The 24,227-nt window shown below is 45.9% G+C and overlaps 1 protein-coding gene across 5 annotated transcripts in view; it reads left to right on the forward strand.

The window, feature by feature from the left end:
* LOC149350800 (carbonic anhydrase 1-like) overlaps positions 1-23,675 on the forward strand; it is an 85,626-nt gene extending 61,951 nt beyond the window's left edge. For 2 of the 5 annotated variants that reach the window (XM_089579937.1, XM_089579934.1), the window contains 7 exons: positions 10,350-10,547; positions 13,963-13,995; positions 14,176-14,294; positions 15,577-15,672; positions 17,766-17,880; positions 20,460-20,566; positions 22,010-23,675. In XM_089579937.1, coding sequence (XP_089436063.1) covers positions 10,350-10,547; positions 13,963-13,995; positions 14,176-14,294; positions 15,577-15,672; positions 17,766-17,880; positions 20,460-20,566; positions 22,010-22,144 — 803 coding nt within the window. In that variant the 3' untranslated portion in view covers positions 22,145-23,675. Of the gene's footprint in view, positions 1-4,694; positions 4,843-10,349; positions 10,548-13,962; positions 13,996-14,175; positions 14,295-15,576; positions 15,673-17,765; positions 17,881-20,459; positions 20,567-22,009 lie in introns of those variants that run through there. The other 3 variants (XM_089579935.1, XM_089579933.1, XM_089579936.1) reach the window with 3 other exon arrangements.
* Positions 23,676-24,227: the final 552 nt, after the last annotated feature.

Raw genomic sequence — 24,227 nt, forward strand, 5'->3', positions numbered from 1 at the left:
GAGGCGGCGGACGAGGAGGCATGTCCCCCTCTCTCGCGGGAAGTGCCTCCACTCAGCATCGCTCCCGCTCCGGCCACGGTCGCGGTGGGGCGCAAACTTTTGGCGAAGACTACCGCGCCGTAAAGCTAATGTTCGCATTACGGGAGGCACCCTACTGGAACGCTGCCTGTAGATAATTGGCCATTAACAGGTTTGACTGACGCGCAGTTGCTGCTGGCGGTTTTTACAGGGAGACTCGCCGCGTTGCAGGTACCGGTCAACACCACAGGACAACTGGCACCTTGGGTTCTCCTCCCCGGCGTTGCCATGTCGCTTATCCATCTAATATTAAATTCCTGCCCGCTGAGCACGCGCGGCTGTCGTTCGACGAGGGAACGATTGCTCCGCCTTGGCGTTACTTTCTTTCCTCGTTTCGCCGACGTCACAGGCGCGTTTTGCCAGCAGGTTCGAATCCGGTGGCTTGTGTTTTTTTTTCTTCGTCTTCCACTGCAGCGGCCGCGGCGCTTACGGGCGCTTGCATGATAAACATTTTGTAAAAGGTTTCCTGCGCGAAAATCGTTAGCCCGGCCCGCCCCTTTCTCTTTTTTTTCGCATTGTTTGCGCTCGAAGCGCGGCGGCTTCGACCCGCCTTATCGCGTGCCGCGGCTTCGAACATGCGCCGGGATTCGGGGATGGAAAGGGCTGGCGAGAAAGGGGCGCCTCATAAATTCCGCCTCGTCAGTCCTGGCCGCGCAATGCCGAAGTAGCGCCGCCAATTGAAGGGCCGCTGTTCACCAAGTGAAGATCGCCGCCGCGGGAAGGGCCCCGCGATTCCGCTCTGCGGCGTTTGCGCCTGCCTGCCAGCCCGGGACGAACCTCATCCATTTCCGTTTCTCCGCTCTTGCACTATTTGCATACTTCCCCCCTTCCTTCCTTTCAGTCGAGGCTGTTTTTTTGGTGAGTGCTTCGACTTTTTCTTTCTGCGTAACTCCTCGTTTCCTTCCGCATTGTGGTTGGCTGCAGCACGTGCTTCCAGTTCAAGCCGTAGTTTCAGCTGCACCTGTTGCTCCTGTGCACCATTCCCCGTCTGTACCCGCGGTGGTGCCCGCGAAACCGCTTGTACGCGTTAGGAGCACCGGTCGCACGGTGTGATTGCCGTAAATTTAACTTTTGCTCGGGCTGCTGACAGCGGGCTTTCAGCGTCCCAGTGCTAGACGAGCGGATTGTGAAGGCGGTCGCCAGGTTCGCTTTCTGCGAGAGTGCTAATTAGCTTGCAACTCAGTGTGACCCAAGTGATTCACGGAAGTTAGGCCAGCTCTCGCGGAAGCTCATACTTGCCAGTCCTCACACGGCACGTTGGCGGAACTGTGCCGATATTTCAGTATCCGAATGAGCTTATGCCAGGGTAGAATTGTGAGCAAGCGTAACAGAAAGTACGAAGTTGTAAGAAATCAGCGGTAAACAGTGAGAAAGAAAAGAACTCTTAACGGAGCGACGCTTACTGTTCTGCATAACTGAAATTACTCTGAGAGCGAAGATTTTATTTCCGTCACTATTTATGCTGTGCCCATAGTTCGCCCACTTGCGGGAAGGGTGCCTGCAAGCGACGGTACCCCACCCTTAACACAGTGCTCTCAAGCGTGGACACCTAGGCTGCTCTCGGTGGGCTTCTCTCTTTCGTTGTATTGCGGTATAGTGCAGCTAACCTAAAATGACTAAGCAATGACCAAAGACTACAGGCGGCTGCGTGCAGCCGTGGTGCCTTCTATAACGTCCGGCTGCTGAGCGCGAAGACGCGGGGTCGAATCCCGGCTGCCGCATTTCGATAGAGCCGAAATGCAAAAACTTAGCCCGTGCGCTGTGCGATATCATTGCGCGTTAGAGGACCTCAGCTGGGAGACATTAATCCGGACCCCTCCAAAACGGCGTCTTTCATGACCCACATGTGCAACTTTGGGACGTTAAGTCTCACATACCAACACCTCCTTTGGAATGGACTGCGAAGGCACTTTTGCGAAACTTACTGTGCAATGTCAATGCACGTTAAAGAACTTCAGGTGTTCGAAATTTCCGGAGCAACGTGAGCAAAGTAATTTTTGGGATAGTAGCAAAGCGCTTCGATACGGGTTGTAGGAATGATCAGCCAGGCGCGACAGGGCACCTCCCCTGGGCTCGTTAATACCCGTAGTGCTGACCCTGGCTCGCGTGTAGGCACTCTCGTCCTGTATTTATCTCGTTACCGGTTCATATTGTCTTAGTTGCACGGTGCCGCCGGTAGTCTTTCGTGGTCGCTTGCTCATTTCATGTTAGGTTTTCCATGACTGTACGGCCTTGGTCAGCAGTCTTCAGCCGAGAGGGTCGGATTTTGAGCTGTGTGTTCGAGTGCTTACGCAGTACCACAGAAGCTCGAGAAGTTTTTGAGGGCTAAGAACAAGTATTACTTGCGCTTCGGGAACCGTAACGTCTGGTGAGCCCATCTGCACGGCTTAAAAGCAAACCCTCTGGCCTGAAGACTTCTGACCGGTGCTGTACACCCTTCCATTTCTTTAGAATATCACGCGAGCGTCGACTGTTCGCTTGATCCGCGCCTTATGACTGAGAGTAGGAACACTCGCGAGTGTTGCCGCATGTGCATGGAGCGCTGGCCAGGGCGACTGTCGTCTACTATAGGCTGTTGCTGGAGCTGAGTGCAGCCCCCGGTTCTTCCCTTCGCTTATCCCAGACGTTCATAGCAGGCGATGTGGAACCCACTCGCAGTCAGTGTTTCGCTTGTTCGCATTTTGTTCCCAGAGTTTGCAGGAACGGTTGTGGTTCGTGTTTTTGTTAACCTAGAGATAAAGGCGCGAATAAAAACATTTTCGCGTGAACATGAGCACAGCGCAATGCATCCAGGCCGCCGCGGTGGCTCAGTGGTCATGGCACTCGGCTGCTGACCCAAAAGACGCTGGGTCGATCCCGGCCATGGCGGTCTCATTTCGACGGAGGCCAAATGCTAGAGGCCCGTGTACTGTGCGATGTCAGTGCACGTTAAAGAACCGCAGGTGGTCGAAATTTGCAGAGCCCTTCACTACGGCGTCCGTCATAGCTTGAGCCGCTTTGGGACGATCAACCCCCATAAATCTTAACTTGATATATTGGTTTTGTTTATGTCCGCCCCACGGTTGGCTTGCAGTCGTGCAGAATAAGGCGGGTTGTCCGGACCTTCATTATTGCGGTCGCCGAATTCCGCCCACTTTTCCTAGATACTACACGTGCCACCGAATTTAAACTGGATAGAGCAATCGATATGCTAAGCACAAGAGATAGGCGCCATCGCTGCTAAAACTGAGGAAAACTTTGACAGTGTCCGTTTTCGGCAGTCCTGGCAGGGTAATGTCATTGAATGCCTCCCGGAGACGGAAGGACTGCTCCCGTGGTACCACCCTCCGGTTACGCCTTTCTAAGCTCTCGCCGTACCCTCATCCTTCCGCGGTAACCCTGTGGTTACGGATTCCTCCACTCTTGTCATACCCCCGCTTCCTTCAAGGGTATACCCACCCTCCGAGTGGTTTCCATAGCAACGCACCCGCCAGTTCCTCCGACTACTATGACATACTGCTACTACGCCGACGCGAAATCCAGGAACGGGCGCTTAACAGCTGTCGCTGTAAAAAAAAAAAAGGCCGAGGAAAATTCGGTCTCAATCGCGAAACTATGGAGGTGTTAGTCTTCTGCCGCTCTCCGTGTTTCTCGAGCGCTCATAACGGTACACTTTTGAAACAACAAAAAGCGAAACTCGGATTGAGACATTCGATCATGGAACGCCGCGCCTGCTGCAGTCCGCCGGTTTCGCTTGCCCTCTACGGGTTTTCGACGGCGGGTTTGTCGAAGGAGTGCGGGAAGCGAAGGAAAAAATACGGGGCTGCGCACAGCTTTAGGAACAGCCAAGCAGATAGCAGTTCTGGCTGAGTTTGCCGACTCGCTCCGTGATAGTGCTGATCAAGCGAACAGGCGACGTCCGCGTGGTATTGCTAAAAAAACTGCAAGGCCACTTGCTTCTCTTGTCTGCAGTACCTGCCCTTCGCACTGCTTTCACAGATTGTTCGTTTCCTTCGGCAGGTTCTTTTCCAATATTCTTTATTCCTGTGTGACGATGTTATGTATATAGTCCAATGAAATATTCTTCAAACAAAACAGAATGAAGCGAAAGATCTAGCACATGCGCCGTCATGTTAGTGACGACGAAGGTATGGCGGCAGTTTTCAGTGGCCTTTTTCCAGGCAGTGATGTTTCATGCCATAACGAAAAACTCTGACCCAGAAATCCTTATTTCAGGTTCTTCTTCCCCATCAGCAGCTTGAAAGCTCCTAGATAGGAAAGAGTGAGGCAATGTCTGTTCTTAAAATTCCCTGAAACTATAAAATTCCCTTTTCGCCAAATTTCCTTGAAAAGGGGGGAAAGTTCCCGATTGAAACATCACCGTTTGCAGGGAAGGCCATTCGAGTTGGTAGTTGACTCGTGTACCCTGTCGTCTTTATCTTTTTTCCTCGGTAGTTCTGGCTGTGCTCGTTTTAACTCTCGCATATTACGAAACTGCTAGTCGGTGGCAGTGAGCCAAGTAAATGATCTCTGGCCGATTGGAACTAAAACGCGCTGCTCGTACCGTGCTCTTTGCACGGGGCCCCACTGGTGCTTTTCCTGCACACACCCTCTGCAGAGCAGCGGGCTCGTGCCCAGGCCCCGTCTCCGCGATGGGAACGGCCTGCTCCACTGACCAGGCTGTCCTGCTTGTGGGATCCGCGGCATCTCCGGAGAACTACACCTACTTCCAAGACCACGGGACTCGCACTTCGTCGGACCGGGTCGACTCGGCTGTCACGCTAGGTTCGCCTGCCTACCGCCCCCTCTCAGAGCGTACTCACTGGTGCACCGATTTTTTTTTTTTTTTCGGACCGTCTTTGCGGCAGATTCTGCGTAACGCGTGGACTCTTCGTACTGTGAAACGCATCGTGCCAATGTGCCTGCGATGGCGGTCCAAACTGCCGTTCTTCGTGACATAGGCGATGAACGCGCTCTTCGGGTATCTGTGTGTTGCTGTCGCTGCGTCGCGTCCGCAGTTTTCTTTCGCGTAGAATTGAAGGGGGACCTTTCATTGCTGTCTTAGTACTGCCATTTTCTGGTCTTGCGAAATAGATCGATATCAGCGAGCGTTGCTGAGACTTAGTTGCCCTAAATCCCAAAGCTGCACATGAACTGTGAGATACGCCGTAGTCTCCGTATTAATTTCGGCCACCTGGGGTTCTTTAACGTGCGCTGACATCTGTACAGCACACAGGCGCTTTTGCGTTTTACCTCCATCGAAATGTGGCCGCCGCGACTCAGCAGCTGAACGCCACAGTCGCTAAGCCAAAGCCACTGACTGAGCCACCGCGGTGGACCTGCTCAACACTACGCGGAAGACCTCTGCTTTGGGACGACGCCGAGTAGCTTGAAGCCGCTGGTTGTCTGCTAACCCTGTTAGGGAGCTGTTGCTGTTACGGAACTGACACAGTCGGGCTGAAATGTAGGTTCGTGTGGAATATGTGGAAGCGCTTTCAGGGTGTACCGCTTAAGTAGCCTATAGCTAAGGTCAACGGGAGGGACATCACACGGGAGCAAAGCTAACGGAGCGTTATGTTCCAGGGGCGTTACTTTTATCAATTCGTCGCAGTGACTCGCAGACTTGGGCCCTCCTGCTGAGCACGAGGGTTCCCGGCCCTGCTGCGGCGAAGCGGAAAAGCGCTCATGTGCCAAGAAATCGGTGCACGTTAAATAACCTCAGTGGGTTGGAAGTGATGTAGAGCCTGCTACTGCGGAGAGCCTCGTAGCCCATATGCAGCTTTGGCCGTGAGAATTCATTAATTTAAACAATGATCTTATTGTGGCCTTTTTCCGCGAGTTGGCTTTTAGCCATGAATTGTACCTGTGTTTATTTTGGGAACTAAAAAAAAAAAGCTGAAAAATGGCGGTATAAAACGGTGCGACTGATTCGGACACTGCGGTACTGCAGCGTTACGGTGGTCATTACTGGTGCGCTGGCGTCTAAGCAGGCCGTCGCTGATCTCGGCTTGTTTGCCGCCTTTGCAAGATGAACGTTCACTATTCGCGTTTCTCCAACTCCGTTACGAGTTTGTTTTAAGCTTCTGTAACCAGTTTCTATGGTTCTCCATTGTCTCCCTTGTGTCCTAACCCTTTCGCGCAGTTAAATCTTTTTTTCAGAAATGAACCAACTAGCCCGGCAAATCCTTGCAACATATTTCTATGGGCGCTTCCATTCGACCTTTGTTGGCACCATTGCCGATGAAAGCACTGGCTGCTGTCGTTGATCTCGTGCTGCTTGCTTACTTCTTTCCCATCCGAACTGAAAGGTTTCGCTCACCTCGCGGGGCTGTAATAATGCTTTCAGAAAATATGGAAGTTTGCTTGCTTGAGCCAGGTAACAGCGTTCCAGTCAGTGTTCTGACCTTTCGGGTGTAGTTCAACGTTCGTGGGGCGTGTATTGTGTGAGGGTCAACTTCTGTGTGAGTTGTACTTCTTTTTTTCTTTTCTTACAGCGATCCAAGCCCTGTAGGGCCTAAAACATGCCTGCATTACGCGCAGCGTACTCGCGACAGCTGGCCGGTTGACCGGCCGGTTGTGTAGCGCACGGCCGGACTGAATGCAGCGAGCGGCGCGCCGTTGCATTCAGTCCGGCCGTGTGTAGCGTTGCCTCTCTCAGGTGCGATCGGAAAGCCCGCTGCCTCGCAAGCGTTACGAAGTGCTCGAGGCAGGGAAGGAAAGCGGCGAGCCCGTCTGGAGGCTTTGGTCAGGAGCGCACACTTCGGGCTGGAGAACGTGAGGCCAGTATGCGTCGGTGCAGGACCGCGCAGCGCGTGCCGTCGAAGCCGCAGTTCGAGCCTGTGGTGCGTGCCGCCAAGGCTGGGGCAAGGCGGCTTTCAGCGTCAAGACTCCAGTGTGTATCGCACTAGCTGTAACAAGGAAGCGTCGGAGTCGAGCGGAAGCCAAAGGAGCCACGAATGCGTTTCACAAGCAACTCCGGAACTTTGGTCACAGTTTCTATACGTGTGATCGTCTGTGGTTCCGTAGCGACTTCGATCGTGGCATTACCATCGGCTTGCCACTGTAGTCTTCAAGAGGCATTTCGGTTGAATTTTCGCGTTACACTGCCGTAACTGTAGCGTCAGCTTTATTACATTATTTAACGCTAGTTGTTTTGCCCTTCCTTTGAAAGTTTTCGGCCAGACGCTAGCACAGTTATTTGTGCACCACCAGAGTTGCACTTTTCAAACCGAAAAGCCTCCGAAAGCCTCGCTACCTTGGTCGCTTAATTGGAGGCTGCGGTGGGGTCGAAACGGAGTGCTTTCGGGTGCATTAAAATGTACACAGTAATAATGCGTATCCGCGTCACGCAGTCTGCTATGCAGCTGTTTCCTCGGGCAAATCGACTTCAGGCAGTTGACGACCCGTGATGACGCACATACATGGAAACCCTCGGCACCGATTGTAGACTACAGAGCGCCTGTTGGCACGCGACGACTATTATTGAGTAGTCCTTCCTGCTTTCGTTCGAACAGCGGTTCTTCCGCGGCGGCCTCCTCTGTAATCGTAGGCTAATGTGCGTCTTTAGGCAGACCTTGTGCGCATCGTCTCTGATCGATGTAGAACTGTAGCTGCCGTGTCCGCTTTCGCTCAGGTGGAACTTCTCGAAAGTGAAATCTGGTGAGGCTGTATGTACTTACTCCCTGCGTCTGCTGAATCGTCATCCAGTCATGTTAAAAAAAAATGGCTGGCTGTTTAGCATTGCTAAGCACGAAATATTGTGCGAGAGCATTTTTTTTTTTTGCTGGTGGACACCACCGCCACGTATACTCGAAGCGTGATTGAGGTGCCCACTGGCCCAGGAAACCAGTTATGCGCACCAGGTGAAATGCTAACTGGTCCAACTGGTTCATGGAACAATTCCCAGTTGGTCCCCATTGGTGTCATTTGGGTCCCAGCTAACTTCCAGTTGGACTCAACTGGGAGCCATTTGGTAACCAACTGGAATAAACTGGAAATTGTTCCTTGTACCACTTGGACCAGTTAACCTTTCCTTTCCTCAAAAATTAACGAAGTAAACCTTCCGCTGGTTTTGAGAAAAGGACTCGTAACTGCCTCAATGGACGCCACCGCGCCTACTCGCAGCACGATTGAGGTGTCGACTGACCCAGTGAGCGAGTTACACTTGCTACTCAGCGGCTTCACACACATACTCGCACACCGCTGAAACCCAGGGAGTGCGGCTAGAAGTGCTTTCGCACTGAAAGCGCTACCTGCGCGTCGCTATATTTCTCACTAGACTATGTGCACTTGCGGCAGCACGTAGCAGCGCGATCGTTCTGAGCGTGTTCGCTAGGGTCGAAATAGTGCGTATTTTAACTTAGTGTAGTTCGTTCATGTCAGTGTAAATAATGCGCTCGCCGCTTTCGGTCTTCGGACATGCATCGCACGAAAACATTTTACTCGGACCTGCGTTCCGCGGGCTTCAAAGTGTCCGTCGCGCTGAAAATTCTGTTGTGCCAGCGTCAGCTTCAGTAACCGTTGTGTGACGGTGGAACGCAGCTGCATTATCAGTGCAGTACTGACGTCAGAAGTGGAGCGATTGAATTTCCTTGCTTGTCATGGGTGGAGCCATGTGGAGCGGTGTTTTTTTTTCTCTCTCTCTCTCTTTGTTATGTGCATGTACAAACGTTTTTGCGACGCCAATACAACTGGCACGAAAGAAACGATGGACTAGGCTCGCCGTAACTCGTGAACAGGATATGCTAACTGCAGTATCAACGCGTTGCCGTTGCTACCGTTGCCAAGCTTGCCTAGCCACATTTGCCGTACGGAACAGCAGTTGCCGTATTTTTCCGTGTTTACCGTACGGTGGGGTAAAACTCGGTGTGCCGCGCCTGTTTCACATGCAAGCGAAAATGCTGGCGAATCCTGCCGTCGCGGCGGAAAAACATGTTTTGAGTCGTCGCTGCGGTGAGCGGCGTGGTTCCAACAAGTTGGAAATTTTCGCTGCCACGCACCGCTCAATCGCTTGGGTGTGAATTCGAGCTGGTGCCGCTAGTCTGGCAACACAGACAACTGCGCCGCTAAATTCAGCGGGCGCGGTGGCGCCCTGAGAGGCCTCATGGAAGTCACTGGAAAAATTACCTCATGGGTGCTCCACTGTATGCGCTCCGCGAACTAGCGGTGCGCGCAAAATTCAAACGAGATGCGAAACATGACTAATCAATTTCGATTCGTGTGTGGAGAAAGTGTGGCCCTGGGTCATACGTGGCGAGTCCGGTGAGATCCTTGTGCTATCGTCAAACCAGGGTGGCATTGCCTAGGCGTCCGCTAATTTTTTATTAGTACCTGAATTTATTTCTCTTTGTACAGGGGCGATGTAAAGAAATGCGAACAGATCGGAGGCTAGGCGCTCCGCCGTTCGCATCTCTTCATCACGCTTTTACCTCGGTGTTAGCAAAAAGATGCTAGGGTCGTCCATGGTACATTCCAGGGCTGCTCTGAGGTCTTTTCCTTACCACCCAGGTAAAAGCGCGATGAAAAGAAATTTGAACAGCGGAGTGCGTAGGTGCCGCGTTTGCGTTTCTTTCCATCGCGGTAGTACATGCATGTCCACCAAGAATATTGTTATCCACTTAGCCAACAATGTAGTAAGTTAAATGGTAGCTCGAGTGTGCTAAATGGCATGTAAGCTTACCTCGATTCTGTTTGGGTCCATGTTCTTAAAAGCTGGTTCTGTATTACAATTTGGCTCGTGTGTGAATTGGCTCTGTAACATAGAATAAAACTTGAATCAGTGTGCCTTGACAGAATTGGCAAGAAAGTTGCTACATGAATTTGTTGAACTTTTTTGAGCATCAATAGATAAAATATATATAAATTGTCTATTGGTGTGTAGTACATTGCAGTGCCACAGAGAATATGTAAGTGCAAAGCTACTTTTCATTTGCTATTCAGGCTCTAAAAAGGTCATTTGGTGCAATGCTTTTTTTTTTTCAGTTATGGTAGCAATTCTTTTTTTTTTGTTTGCACAATTGAACTGGCCCAGCTTGTGGACCTGTGAATGCTCTTCTGTGAAGGTTTCGACACTTGCACACTGGTTAGACTTATTCATACCCTTTTGGTACTTCACTACATATTGGTTGTGAAGTGTATTAAAAGAATGCATATATTATTTGTAACTATAAATGTTGGTTACAGTGGTCCATGCATGAGCCACTTTATTATTACTGGGTCTCACCAGGGTCCAAAATGTGCCAAGCGCTTTTGTCATTTCTTGTGTACTGACTGCTTTCACTTGTTCTCCGCAGGTCCTTCAAATTGGGCCAAGAGGTTCCCGAAGGCAGCTGGAGACAATCAGTCTCCTATCGATATTGTGCGTAGTGATGTGCAGCAGGACCCCTTTCTGACGGAGAACCCATTGCGGTGGACATACACTGGCCTGCAGTGCACCAGCCTGCTTAACACTGGCTCCGGGTGGCGAGTTGATGTCTCCGCACCAGGACCTAGTTGGTGACCTTTCTGTATTTTTGGCTGCCTGTAAAAGTATTTCGCGCTAACTCGTGCTTGCAGGTGTAGGTCATAATGAAGCATAGAGTGCAAGCTACTTGTACTTGTCACTGGGGCAGTGCTTTCGCCACACAACTATAGAGGTCATTGGGAGTTTGATGGGAAAAGGAAAGAAAAGAAAGTAGCAAGTAGCTACTTATTGGCAGTATCAGCTGCTGAGCCTGAGCCCAACCCATGCAAACAATGAAGGAAAATGTGAGGCTTTCTGCCAGGGTACCATTTCTGTTTGTTGGAGACAAAATGTCCATGCTGATGCAGTCAGGAGCATGGGTTTGCTTGAGGTAGCCTTGTGCAGGCTCACAGCTGAAATCGGTACATTTAATTGGCATTGTTTGTATGCGCTTGAAGAAGCATACAAACAATGCCAATGGCTTGAAGGTGGATCAAACACCTCATCTTCTAGCTTTGCACAGCATGGTTGTGCTTTTTTTCTTTTCAGTTTTGATTTTCGTGTTGTGTACACACAAATTAGTAGGGTAGAGAGCTGGGCCAGTTGGTACATAGTTATTAAAGAAAAAACTAGCGGAAGGACGCATACACAGAGAGGACACAGGATGACTCTGTACTTGCAACTGATTTATTCGCAGGAAACACAGATAAATACCCTTCAACAAAGTACCACAAGTGGACACTGTACATCATACGTATAGAAAAAACCCCAAATAAAAATGCCCGTCACTGCACGCTAAGTTATGTATGGGTTCTCTATCTACGATACTCTTTTTGATACAATATCATAGACTTGTCACTGACACTATCTTCGTTTTTGATGTGATATGGCTCCAAAATTTCGCGTTGGCTTTGTTTTGCCCCTACCCAGAATGGTGGTTTTCTTAAGCAAAGGATGGCAATGATGCCCCCGGCAGTGTTTAGGCAAACTATCTTCAAAAGGTGCGGACCTTTCTTGTTCTCGTAGCCGAACGTTCAGGCACCATCCCGTTTGGCCCACATATATCTTTCCACAAGGTAAAGGCAAACAACAAACGACTTGCGTTACACAGGGAACGTACTTAAACTCATGATATACTGTGCACTGCAAATTTTTCATCTTACCAATGCGCCTGCACAAACTAGATAGTTTACGTGGGACTGAAAGTACAACTTCAACACCTTGGTGATTGGTGACTTTCTTGATTTTGTGCGACAGTGAATGCACGTAAGGCATCACTTCACATTTTTTCCTTCTTTTTCTATCTGCCGGCTCAGTCTGTTTTGCGTTAACTGTCTTCAGGAGCTTTTCGGAAATACCTTTTATTATGTGCATGGGGAACCCCGCCTCTTTCAAACATTGCTCTTGTTGCAGAAAACTATCTTGCATGGTGTGATAACAGCTTTTCTGCAACGTATTCTTAACACAGGCTGGCTATGCTTCTCTTGGTTAGCTTTGAATGGCATGAACAAGGCCTTCTTTGTTCGCGGAGCATAGGTCCAACAAAGGTGCCCGTTGTTATGAAAGGTTTGAACGATATCTAAAATTCTAATAGTGTGTCGTCCGTGTCCCGCACTGTGTCTGCGTTCTCCCACTGGTTTTTTCTTTCAGAACACATAATTTACATGCAACACTTGCACTGGTTTTCTTTCCACTTTCACTGGTTAAGAGGGAGGGAAGAACATGAGAGGTGTCTTATGTAGGTGCTTTTCCATTGTGTTGGCTTCTGTCGGGCCTTTGTTGTGGTTGATATCCTGATGCTTTTTTTCCATGATCCATCCCAACCAGAAAATCTTGTCTTACAGTCTCCTTTGCTTTCCTCACTGCTGTACAACCTACCTCTTCATGACGGTTCTAAAAGAACAGAAGGAGAGACTACCCTATGCTTTGTGGCAGGCTTTTTTCTGCCAGTGTGCTACAAAAGTATGGTTGCGGACAGCAAATCTAGTTAACAATGCAAGAGCGGGGGCTAGTTTGTGCTTCATACTGATCAATTCGCGCTACAAGGGACATACACACGGAAACACAAATGGACGGAGAGTTGAAAGTATGCGCTTCGTCCGTTTGTGTTTCCGTGTGTATGTCCCTTGTAGCGCGAATTGATCAGCAGAGCAAATCTAGTGCTGTGCACGCTCTTAGGGGGGTCAAAAATAAAGAGGCAAGCAGTTAATTGATAATTGTGTAGGCAGTAGCATGGCCCTTGCTGTGTCCTGTAGTGCACTTGAGCCTCAAATTCAATGCTAGTGATGTTTCTCACTGCATACGTGAGTACAGCCATATTTTTTTTTCTTCAGTGACAGCATTCCACAGACCTTCATCAATCCTTTGCTTTTTTGCTGTGAAACTTAAAAAGTTGTCAAAACTTGCAAGTGTTTAGGAAGGCACGAGTTCAAGCTAGTTGATATAGCATGGTTAAAGTAGCGTGCTGGCAGATTACTGCTAGGACAGATATTATTTATAAAGCAGAGACTGTACTGACACTAACTGTGCAAATTCAACCGTTTTAATTGTGGAATACACTGCGTGCAGGTTTTCTGTACAGGCCAGAGAACAAAAGGTAGTAACAAGGCAGAGCTTGCACATTCACAGCACTCGGAGAAGTGAAGATTATACTAAGTTGGGTCTTTTGCAAGCGTCTCTATCTCATCACTAAGGTCATTGCTTGGTGTATTCGCACATGTACTGTGGTCTTTCGATGCCATGCAGTATACTTCTATGTAAACAAGAGGCTGTGCATTGTATTTTGCACATACAATCCAATATTTAACAGCAGATGCATCCTCGATCAATCATGAGATTGCAGAAACAGGGAAATCGTAGCATACTGCATGGCATCGGATGACCACAGTACATGTGTGAGTGCTCCAGGCATTGCCCTTAGTGGTAAAGAGATCGCAGTGCTCGTAAAAGGTCTGACTTGGTATAATTTGAGTACTTTTTGCCTCTCTTTGTGTGGCTGCACAAACACTAGCTGCCTTGTTATTTCTGTGTACCCTTTGTTTTTTTTGTTTTTTTGTTGGCGTGTATATAAAACATTCATGGAGTGCATCCTTCATTGAAACAGCAGACGTCTCACAGATCATGTCAGTCCTGTCATTTCTTCGCAAATGTGTCCTTGCAGTATATTTGCCAGCTCGCTGTTTACACCTTGAAATGTTAAATTTGAGCTGGCTCTGTTGCATGATAAAACTTTCATTACTTTTATTATTGCTTCAGGTGCCAAGCTTGAATTGATACTTTCGTTTCTGCCTGTATCAATATTGCTTGAAGGGTATGTGTATGACCAACACGCCTTTTGGTAATGAAATTAGCCTCTAGTGATGTTCAGTTTGTCATTCTCCTCATAAATTTTCTTGTGCTTTTCATTATCTTGTCTTGCAGTATGTTGCCTAAATTTTGATGTAGTGAATGTTCCTTTCCTTCAGGAGATGCAAAACCAATAAACCCAATCAGACTGAGTAAGTATGAGCTGAAATGCCTGTGCTTTTTGTATGGTGCCATGTTCACAAAACCTTCCCTTTCAGTTCAGTGAGTAGCCATGTTCAGCTCCTCTCGGTGTGCTTTCTTCATCGCTAATGTGTGCATGACTGCTTAGTGAGACTTGTGAGACTTACAGGGTGCATTTAACTGTCTTGCAGACCTTCGTGGGGGACCACTGCACAACAACTACCAGATGGTGCAGTTCCACAGCCACTGGGGCACCTGCAGCGAGACTGGCAGTGAGCACACTGTTGATGGAGAACACTATGCAGGCGAGGTAGGTTTCCCCGTTGGTTTGTTTTCACACTTAACTGACATAATTGATCCGTGCTGTGCAAGTATGTTTACTCTGTACAGTGTAGGCTGACCAAGTACCAAATTTTGTTCTTTCTTTGCAATGATGTGCAAGACATCAGTAAACATGGATCACCACATTCATTTTGCTTAAGTGAATAAAAAAAGTTGTAATTCAGTTTTTTTTTTTTCATGTTTGTTTTTGTTTGCACAGCTTAACGATGGGGAAACAAGCTTAATGATGGCTATGATGTGAGTTCAGACAACATTTAGGTCACTTCAGGGTTACAAAAACAGCGCTGTAATAGCTTCTTGTTCACTTGTTGTCTTGCTATCTCTTGGGGCAGACTGGCATAAGAGTGAACTAAAACAACAAAGCAGCGATTAAATCATTTACTGTGTGGCTCTCATCACCTCAGCATTGTCTCAACTCACCTGTGATACCATAGCCACCCTTCAGTTGCTGAAGCTGAAATATGAGAGGACAAACTTGGATATTTTATTTAGTAAGTGTAGGAAAATTCCACATGGTGATCCATGTACACTGTGTTATGCACAATTTCAAAGAAAAAGAATGGCGTGCAACCAAAAATTTGGGCTCTTTACTTTTTTAATGCATACTCCAATACTTTTTAACTCCCTTTGGCTTGTCTTTGCCTCGACTAATATCTAATAGTGGCCGCAAGAAAGGCACGAGGTTGAATCCTCTGTGCGTTTCACTGTACAATAACTTTACATACACTTCGTGCACGTTTACTAGTGTTGAATGCACCAGTATCCAAAGCAGAATGAAATTTTCCTGACATTGTGTATAGCATCATGTAAACTAAAAACCTACCCTAGTCCTGCTAGAAAGAGTTCAAGCAAACTGTTTATTTGGAACACTGTGTTGATATGTTATTTTGCAGTTTGGTATGGAGAGGCCTCAGCAGGGCAGATAGAAATCACTCAGCAGAATACATGCTCATATTCTTTGAGTTTTAGATAAAGCACTTTTAGTGCCCCAACCAGTTATCTTGAAAATGCTGATGCAGTCAGTGCTTGCTGTATTGAAAACAAAGAAAACAGACTTGTAGAATTGTAAATATATTGATGCATTTGTATTATTTATAATTTACTCATATGCAGTGCCTGGCACTTCCCAAGTGTCACAGTAAACTTTTGGCAAGAATTTTTTAGCTCTATGGGTATGCAAATGTAGTATAGGTCTTGAACTACGCCTTAACACAAGAAAAAAAAAATATGCCTGAGTTTCTTCTGTGCAGCTTCATCTGGTTCACTACAATGTTGATAAGTACAACAAGCCATCTGAAGCTGCCTGTTCCGACAAAGGGCTTAGTGTGGTGGCTGTTTTCTTCAAGGTGAGTGCTTTGACAATTGTATAGCTGAATTAAGATGGCAGCTGTACCTGGCACCCATTGTGATGGCTAGTGAGTGTACTTGGGTCACTGCTGCATTAAGCTTTAGTACTGTTAACATTCTGTTGATAAGCACAGAATGTGCTGCTGATTGTTATTGTTTTTCTGATGGTGCACATTCAAGTGATAATACTTCTGATACAGTGTGCATTATATAAACTTTTTACCTTTTTAGAGGTAGGAAAATTTTAGAAGTGTTTTCTTTGTTATAGCACCTGGCGATTTATTTGGGCATTGGATTGCTGCAAGGATATTCCTACCATATTTGCACTTTTTTTTTTAATGTCTTCTGAAGCATGCTAAACTGTTGGGACAGGCAGAACCCTCTTTACACATGAACCGTCTCACTGTCAGTATTTCAGCATTCTGATTCAGTGTGTCTCGTGCACCCCGAGAAGTATTCTTTTTCTGACTGCTGCCGTCATTGCTTTTTCTCCTGTATTATTGTAAGCACAGCCTCTGCGGTGGCTCAGTGGTTATGGTGCTCGGCTGCTGACCCGAAAGACCCAGGTTTGATCCCGGTCGCGGTGGTTACATTTTGATGGAGGTGAAATGCTAGAGGCCCATGTTCTGTGCAATGTCTGTGCGTGGTAAAGAACCCCAGGTGGTCGAAATTATCCGGAGCCCTCCACTAAGGAGTCCCCACAGCCTGAGTTGCCTTGGGATGTTAAGCCCTGTAAAACCAAACTATTGAAAGCAGTTATTTTTGTTTTTATCAGGCTTCCATTTGGCGCTATTGTACTGCTAGCATCATATTCTACTGCTTTATTGCTGTATACTGTGTGCATGCTGAGCCATAGAAGGACCTGCCTTTTGCAAGTATGATTCATAATGTTGCCCTTACAATCATTAATCCGCAAGAACTTGTTTCTTTCTAAGGACAAATTTGGTGTCTTCTTGTGTGCGCGTGTGTGTGTGTGTGTGTGCACACTAAGTAGTTTTTTTTTTACATGTATGCTTTGCTGCAGTTGTATTATGCACCTCATTTTGCGAAAACTTGTTTGCATACTGGAAGGCAGTTTAAATGACAGCATTAGAAGGGCCAAGAAAGCGAAAACTGTTCAGCAGCGACAGATTCAGCAGCCTCTGTGTGAAGCCTTCAACTGCCAGGTCGTGTTTGGGAGATTTCCCTCTCTCCAGCTGTCAACCGTCCCCCTCTCCCCCTCCGCTTGTAGGGGAGAGGAGGGAGACACTGGATGAAGAATGGCCGCTATTTTCATTTTTGCTAAGCAAATGACTCTGGCAGCAATAGGCGTACGTGAAAAATGTACAGCCTCTTAAAGAAGTATCTGTGCAAAAATGAGGCTTGCAGTAGATATTCCTTCTCGCATTGCTTGGGAAGAGCAACCTGGGTCTCGGAAGCTTCACTGGTGGCTGTGTCTGAAACACCCACCTGCGCTAGTGCAGTGGCGTTTGCCTAACCACTGCGCCAGTAGTAGTGGTATGAGGACTCACTTTGATCTAACAATGTGACATTTTTCCTAGTTGGAATCTGAATAGAATCAGAGTTGGAGTAGATTGGGGAGCGAAAAACAACTCTGAATTGGAATAGCATCCGAACTGGAACAGCTTGGCAAGCGAAAGAGGAATACTGTCGAATTTCCTCCACATCAATCCATTTTCAACAGCCGAGCAGTGGTTATGGCGTCAAAGGTCAATATAGGTCAGGTGAGACATGAATAAAGCTGCAATATAATTGCTGCTGCTTCACTGGTTGCAACTTCAGCTCTTGAGCCAGGCTGGCTTTAGCATTGTAGTGAGATAAAAGAACGAGGCAGCAATTATGGTTCTTGTTTTCGTGCCTCACATGATCTGTGTTGACCTCTGACGTCGTAGCCATCGCTCTGCTGTTGAAACCTAAACAGCTAAGAGAAGAAATTAAATAAATTCTTTGGCGGTCTTAGGCGAATATGATGTGCTGATCTATGTATACTAACGTCCTAGGCATCACTGCAGAGAAAACACTCAGCCAAATATATGGTCTTAAGGTGGTGCTTTTTTTTTTCATTGAATAATTTTTTTATTTTTTTTTGCAGGAAGGAAAGCCTCATCACGAGCTGAAAAAGATCACTGACTGTATGTCAAAAGTGACTTTCAAAGGAATGAAATGTCCACTGCAACAAGATATTGATATCAACTCAATAATTCCTGGTAAGAATGCCTTGCCATGATGGCTTAGCAGCTCAGGTGCTATTGCCGAGCATCAGGTCTCGTAACTTGGCCTAGCAGCTACTTTCTGATAGGGGTGAAATGCAGACACACTTGTGTGCTGAAGTTTTGGTGTATGTTTAGACTCCCAGTCAAAAAGCAGTCTATAGCCCCCATTATGAGTCCATCACAGTGCATATTGTAAAAATACAGTTAACGCTCAGCGAAACCAGGTTTCACAAAGTTCCCGATTTAACGACCAAATTTCGATTCCCCGGCAAGTACCCATAGTGTTCAACGTTCTCAGTAACCCAAAATAACAAAACAAACGATCACTAAACCCGGATTTAACGAGGTTTTTCTGGAAAGAAATGAGTAAAACAGTGATTTATTTCTTATTTTACCTACGATGTCTCTCAGCTTGTCGGCATGCCAGCAGTAACAACTTATGCATTGCGGCCCTGGTTTTGTTTTGGTAGGGCTGCAAGCTGCCCCGCTGCACAGAAAGTGGACTCTGCAGTCAGCGGAGCTTCCCACCTTGGATTTAAATCTGTTTTAGCAGATGGTGCTTTCACATACAAACTATTCAGGCTGCTTTGCAGACTTTTCATATATGCAGGCGTGGGTTATCAGCAAATACGATGCCATGGTAGCTTTTGGGTGCTGCTATGTTACAATTTTATACTTCGAAGGGCGGAAAAATGCCTTCCTTGATTTTATGAATTTCACGATTTAGCAAAATATTTAGTGTGTGTGCTCTTCACTTCAAGAAATTGAGTTTTAACTGTATTTTCACTTTCTTATTGAATGGGTAGGATATTTTGCATGATTTAATTTTATTGTATAGGGTAATTCTTAATTCCAGGATGTTACACATAGTTTACTCTTAATTTGCCATAAAAAAATCATTCATTAAGTTAAGAATGATTTAGCTTTTCAAGATCTTGACATTTATTAGCATCACATTGTACTGGAAAAGATTTAATCATACTTGACTAAAGCGTGCACAAAGCAATTACAAGAACAGATGCAGACAAGCTCTTGTTTGTCCTTTCTTGTCTTCACTTCGAGTAAAGAATGGGTTACCAATTAGCCCAAACCTACCTCTTATAGTGGTAGTACAGTAAAAAAACACTGCATGTGTAAGGAAAGAATTAGAAGCTCTTGCATGGGCCCGAGATGGGCCTGCAGTACATGTACGTAAATAATTAAAAAAAAGTTGTTTTAGTGCATGGTTTTGCAGGTGCTCTGCATGAAGATGTCTGGCATGACTCAAGCAGTGCGAAATGTTGCCAAACGTTGCCTGAATAGTTAAAATGTCAGTGCATATTGTTGTCTAAGTTTTGGTAATATCACTTTTCCCGATTGCCAGGTAACATTACACGTTAATGTTATTGCTACATTTGGGTAACATTGATATGACATCCTGACGGATTGACAAGGAATGCACAGAATAACGTTGCTGCTTAATTTTTTTCAGCAGTTGGTCAAAACGCGCACACATCCTATGTGACAAAAAATGACCCTTTGCATGCCTTGCTAAAGTGAAGTGCAAAGAACCTTTCAAAGTGATTGATGGCAAGGTTCCGATTTTTTAAGTGCATTAGCGCACATAATTAACACAGCAAGCATTTCTGCGGTAATCAAGTGAAACGATCAGTCGTAGCATGAAAGACTACGCCACAGAAACATTGTGAACCATTACGAACCCATCGCGCTGTATACAGATATACGAGTGACTTTCAGCGAGCTTATATAATCTCCAACATAAGGCCCTTGTTATAGAGCCAGTGACATTTGCCAGTCAAGCAAAGTTATTTTGTGCATATTTGAACTTATAATGGCAAAAATTGGAAACTCAAGAATGCATGACCATGCTCCTAATACCTTTTATTAAAAAAAGCCATGTTAGTCTGTGCTGCCGTCTTTGTTTGAACATTATGCTGATGCATTCAGTAAAAGCCCACATGCTAATTCTTGAGGAGGCATCTTTCCAAGCCCTATTCATAAGTTGCTTTAGTATCCTCCAGTTACATTGCATTCACTGGGTTCCCGATAAGCGGTAGGGTTCAGTAGACCACATTACCAGTGCATCATTAGCCTTGTCAGCATTATGTTACAAATTTCTGTCAACGTCTAAACATTGACAAAAACGTTGGGGAGATGTTTGCAGGCATAGGCATACATACCGCTAATGTTGGGCACAAACGTTATTGTTATGCAATTGTGGAACATGATACGTACCACAGGCAGTCACAGCAACATATATTTTGTTGCCTCAATGCTGCCTGTAACAACTGCCATGCAATGGTGAGCAACATTCTGCGTTACTTGAGTGCTGCTTCATTGAGACGGTACTGTGAATGCCAGATTGAAAGTACAACGCAAGACATGCGCTGTTAGGTGAGTTTATGGGATGATGGTGTCTTTTTGCGTTGTGCTTACTTCTACCATATGAAAACTTTCTAATGCTATGGCTGACTGCTAGTAAATAGAGGTGACAATTAACAAGCAAGGCTTGTGCTGTAGCAGCACAGGATGCCTTGTTGTGTAAACCTGAACCTACTTTTCACTTTCATCAGCCAACAGTTCATACTGGACATATGAGGGCTCTTTGACTACACCACCTTGCTATGAGAGTGTCACCTGGATTGTCTTCAAGGAGCCTATTGAAGTGTCACGAGAACAGGCAAGTTTACTTTGTGTTTTGTTTCTTTTCAGGCACACAAAGCAAATGCTGAAAGTATGTCGAGGCAGATTCAAAATGGTTCAACTGAGATGCTTGGAAGCATACATGCATATAAGCTGACGCTGTAGAACTCTTGCAAGTTGTTCCTTCTGCTGTATCGTTAAATGCTGTGTCATGAGTTGAGCAGAGACTTTAATTGTTAGTGCAATTGGGTAAACTACAGAACTTATCTGACAATATATGTGAAAATTTTTTGGATTTCTTAGGTGCACTATTAGAGGGAGTGACAACTGATTTGTGCCAGACTATGCAGCGGTTGCTTCGGAAATGTTGTTTCAGGAATTCTTGGGAGCCACTTGTTTTTGTGTCCTGATGATGAAAGCAGCCAGTCGTAGGGACTGTGTGCTGTCAAATTGCAAAACGAAGAACAAATTCTGCTCCAGTCAAAAGAAAGTAACCTGTTTCTAAAACAGCTTTTCATGAACCTCTTACTCCACTGGTGCACATTTAACTCCTGAACACCCATGCTATTTACTTGCGATACTGCTGAAAATACTAATCAGTAATTGAGTGATCAGAGGCACTTACTGATGCCACAGTTCAGCAGCTGGTTGAAGCCCATAATTAAAGGAATGTTTGCTATTTTTCGGAGGCCATTGCTCTTTGAGGAATGGGAGCCAGTCCCCTGCAATTTTAAGTATCAAATAGAAACAATCCACACCACATAATAAATTATGCTTTTTTGCAAGTCCTTGAATGCGTTGATGGATGTACTGCATGTTACACAAGTAATTAAAAAAAAAAAGGAACTCTATACTGTTACCAGTGGTGGTCCGACAAGGATGAATGTCAGACTTCATCTTGATGCCTATCTGTGCGCTACCAAAGTATGGAGTGTGCTCATTGTGTTAAGAAATGCAATTAATAGCTACTATAACAATGTATTTAGACTGTTTTATGATGGCTAGGGAGTATACTTTAAAACAAGAATGGCAGTCATTTCTCTGGCACTTACATTTCTGAAGCTCAAAAGTGCAGCTGACTGACTTAACACTTTGCTTAAGCACAATATTCTGTGCTGAACTAAAACTAGTCTTCCTAGTGGTAATATCAGCCAGATTCAGTTAATAAAAGGCTAGTTCATTTATTTTCATGATCTCCTAGCGTGGTTTTGACATGGTTCACAATTTCCTAGCAAACCTGTATCATGTCACACATCGTATAGAAATATAGTGTATACTAAAATCACCCATCTCATATTATAATTAAATTGTTTCTTTTCAATCGTTTACCCCAGTGACACTGTATTTGAGGAGAGCTTCACCAGGAAGTAGCATTTAATGTTCTAATACAAAACTAAACTTGTGCCCTGGCTTGTTTGCAAACTTGGGTCCAAATGTTTTAATTCCTTTCCTTCCCCCAAACTTTTTTTCACTCATGTAGTTCGAAGCATTCCGTGAGCTGATGTCTTACAAGGAAGGAGGAGGCCCCCAGGTGGCCACCGATGGGCCAATCCTCAAGAACTTCCGGCCTCCTCAGCCTCTCAACGGTCGTGTTGTGCGCGAGCCTTCGGAATAGCCTGGCTGCTTTGCTCCACGACAACATGCAACAGCCTTGCATTCCTGCACCAACTTTGCTCTACAATAACCCTCTGGTGCTGGCGAAAGATTGCACAACATGGCTTAGAATATTGGCTTCCCGTTTTGTAGCAGTTGCTTTGTTTTCTAGTTGATATTGCGCAGTAATTTGCATGCTCCTTTTTGCCCTCCCACTCCTTTGAAGCACTGGTTATGAATGTGCCAGAGACATTAATTTTGGTGTGGCTAGATATTGAAAAAAGAAAAGAGGTCTTGCTGTGAGCTGTCTTGTTTCTCACCCCCTCGAAAAGTGGTGGTATTGTGCATTTGTGGAACTGTTACGTTGTGTCGTCTATCCCCTGTTTAATTGTTATTAGGTATAATGCCCACCAAAATCTAGTCAAAGTGGAAATATAGTCTAATGCTGCTGTTGATCACACAGCATGGGTGCACTGCTGCTCAGACATACCAGCACTACGGGTGGCTTGGTGCGTTGTAACCACTGCAACTAAGACGCAGTGCTCTGTACTTGTCCAGTGTCCTACATCATCCAGCTTCAAAGTCCAGGAAAGCCTGATAGTGGCACGACAGCAATAACGACATTGCATTTCCATGTGTTACAGTGTGCGAGTTAGACTGATGGCCAGCCCACCTAATCTGCAGGTGTTGAACAGTAAGCTCACTGCTGGTCAAATAATGAAGCTGAAACTGTACTTTATTAATGTCTTCCACCTTGTCGCTCTTTTTAGATGCATTATGTGTGCACTCCGTCTGCGGGGCCGAAAACAGTCAGTGGTACGAAAACAGCCATTAGACACACTTGGCAATTCTTTTTTTTTTTTTTCTCTCTAAAATGTGCCCCGAGGACATATGCAGCTACACACTGCACGTTGGTATGCAAGACCTTTTGGCACAATTGTCTATTTTGGTTGACGGCATTCTCAGAGGTTCTATGCATATTTTTATATGAGTATGTGTGTATGTGTATATAAACATATGTATGGTTTTATCAAAAGCTAACATTGGTAAAGAATTGAAGACGTCGTGAGGACTTCAAAAGAGCATTGATCAAGCTTTGCACGAACTACTCTTGTACATAAACGGCTGTAGTGCATGTCTTAATTCTTAGCATAGGTTAAGGTCTTTCAGGAACTATAGTACAAGGCTGCATTTACATATTTCAGCAAGAAATAACATGGCATCGAACTACTGGTAGAAGTGTAGTCCATTTTAGTGTTTAGAGCACTCATTTGCAGTTGATAGAATGCAGACTAGCTGTTCATTTTGCAGTAGGTGGTAATCTGCAGGGCAATAGCTTTGCTGCTTATGAAATGGTATGCACCTTTGTTCGCTTATTTCCAATGCTGTCTCTACTGCTTCTTTCATTAATGCAGCATACTGCCATCTTGGTACAGGTGACAATGACAGCATACTGCAGACTTTTCTTACCATGTGCCTTTATTACATAGCCAGAAGTATTTTATGCAGTTGCCTGTTAAGTTTCTAATAAAATATTGTTGCAATCTACACAAGTGCATTTGTGTTTTAATGCTTCAGTGCACAACACTTCACGGTCGCATCACTTCACTGCTTTAAATAGGCATGCCAACAGGTAATCAATCCAGTGCTCCTTTCGGTAACTACTTATTGCAGTTGCCAGACTAATGCAACCTTTAGTCATTCCTGGTGAAATGCTATGCTTCCATATTGAAGTGCAGTTTCGTATTATGCATGGCACTTTCACTGCAGCTGTTGAGTCAAAGTAATTGAAGCCAGCATTTTGTAATGTGCAAATTCTGTGCGTAAACTCCGGTGCGCAGTGGTGCAAGTATTTATGCTTGCATCACTACAACATGTCAGACTATGCTGTGTGGTCATCTACATGCAGTGCATGGTAATGTAGCTGACTGTACACAGATAAAATCTGTCTGGTTGAGTGCAACATACAGCTTATAAGCACTGCTGCTGAGCTAATACATCCACAAGCCAGCTGAATGGCAATGGCAGCCACTGCAGTATACATTGGTCACAAAGGTTGCATGGTTAGCTGGAGTTCCTACTTTGGAACTAACTTGTTTTGTAAC

Source organism: Amblyomma mixtum, chromosome 3, assembly GCF_055824585.1.
Source record: "Amblyomma mixtum isolate Tamu chromosome 3, ASM5582458v1, whole genome shotgun sequence".
NCBI classification, from domain to species: Eukaryota; Metazoa; Arthropoda; class Arachnida; order Ixodida; family Ixodidae; genus Amblyomma; species Amblyomma mixtum.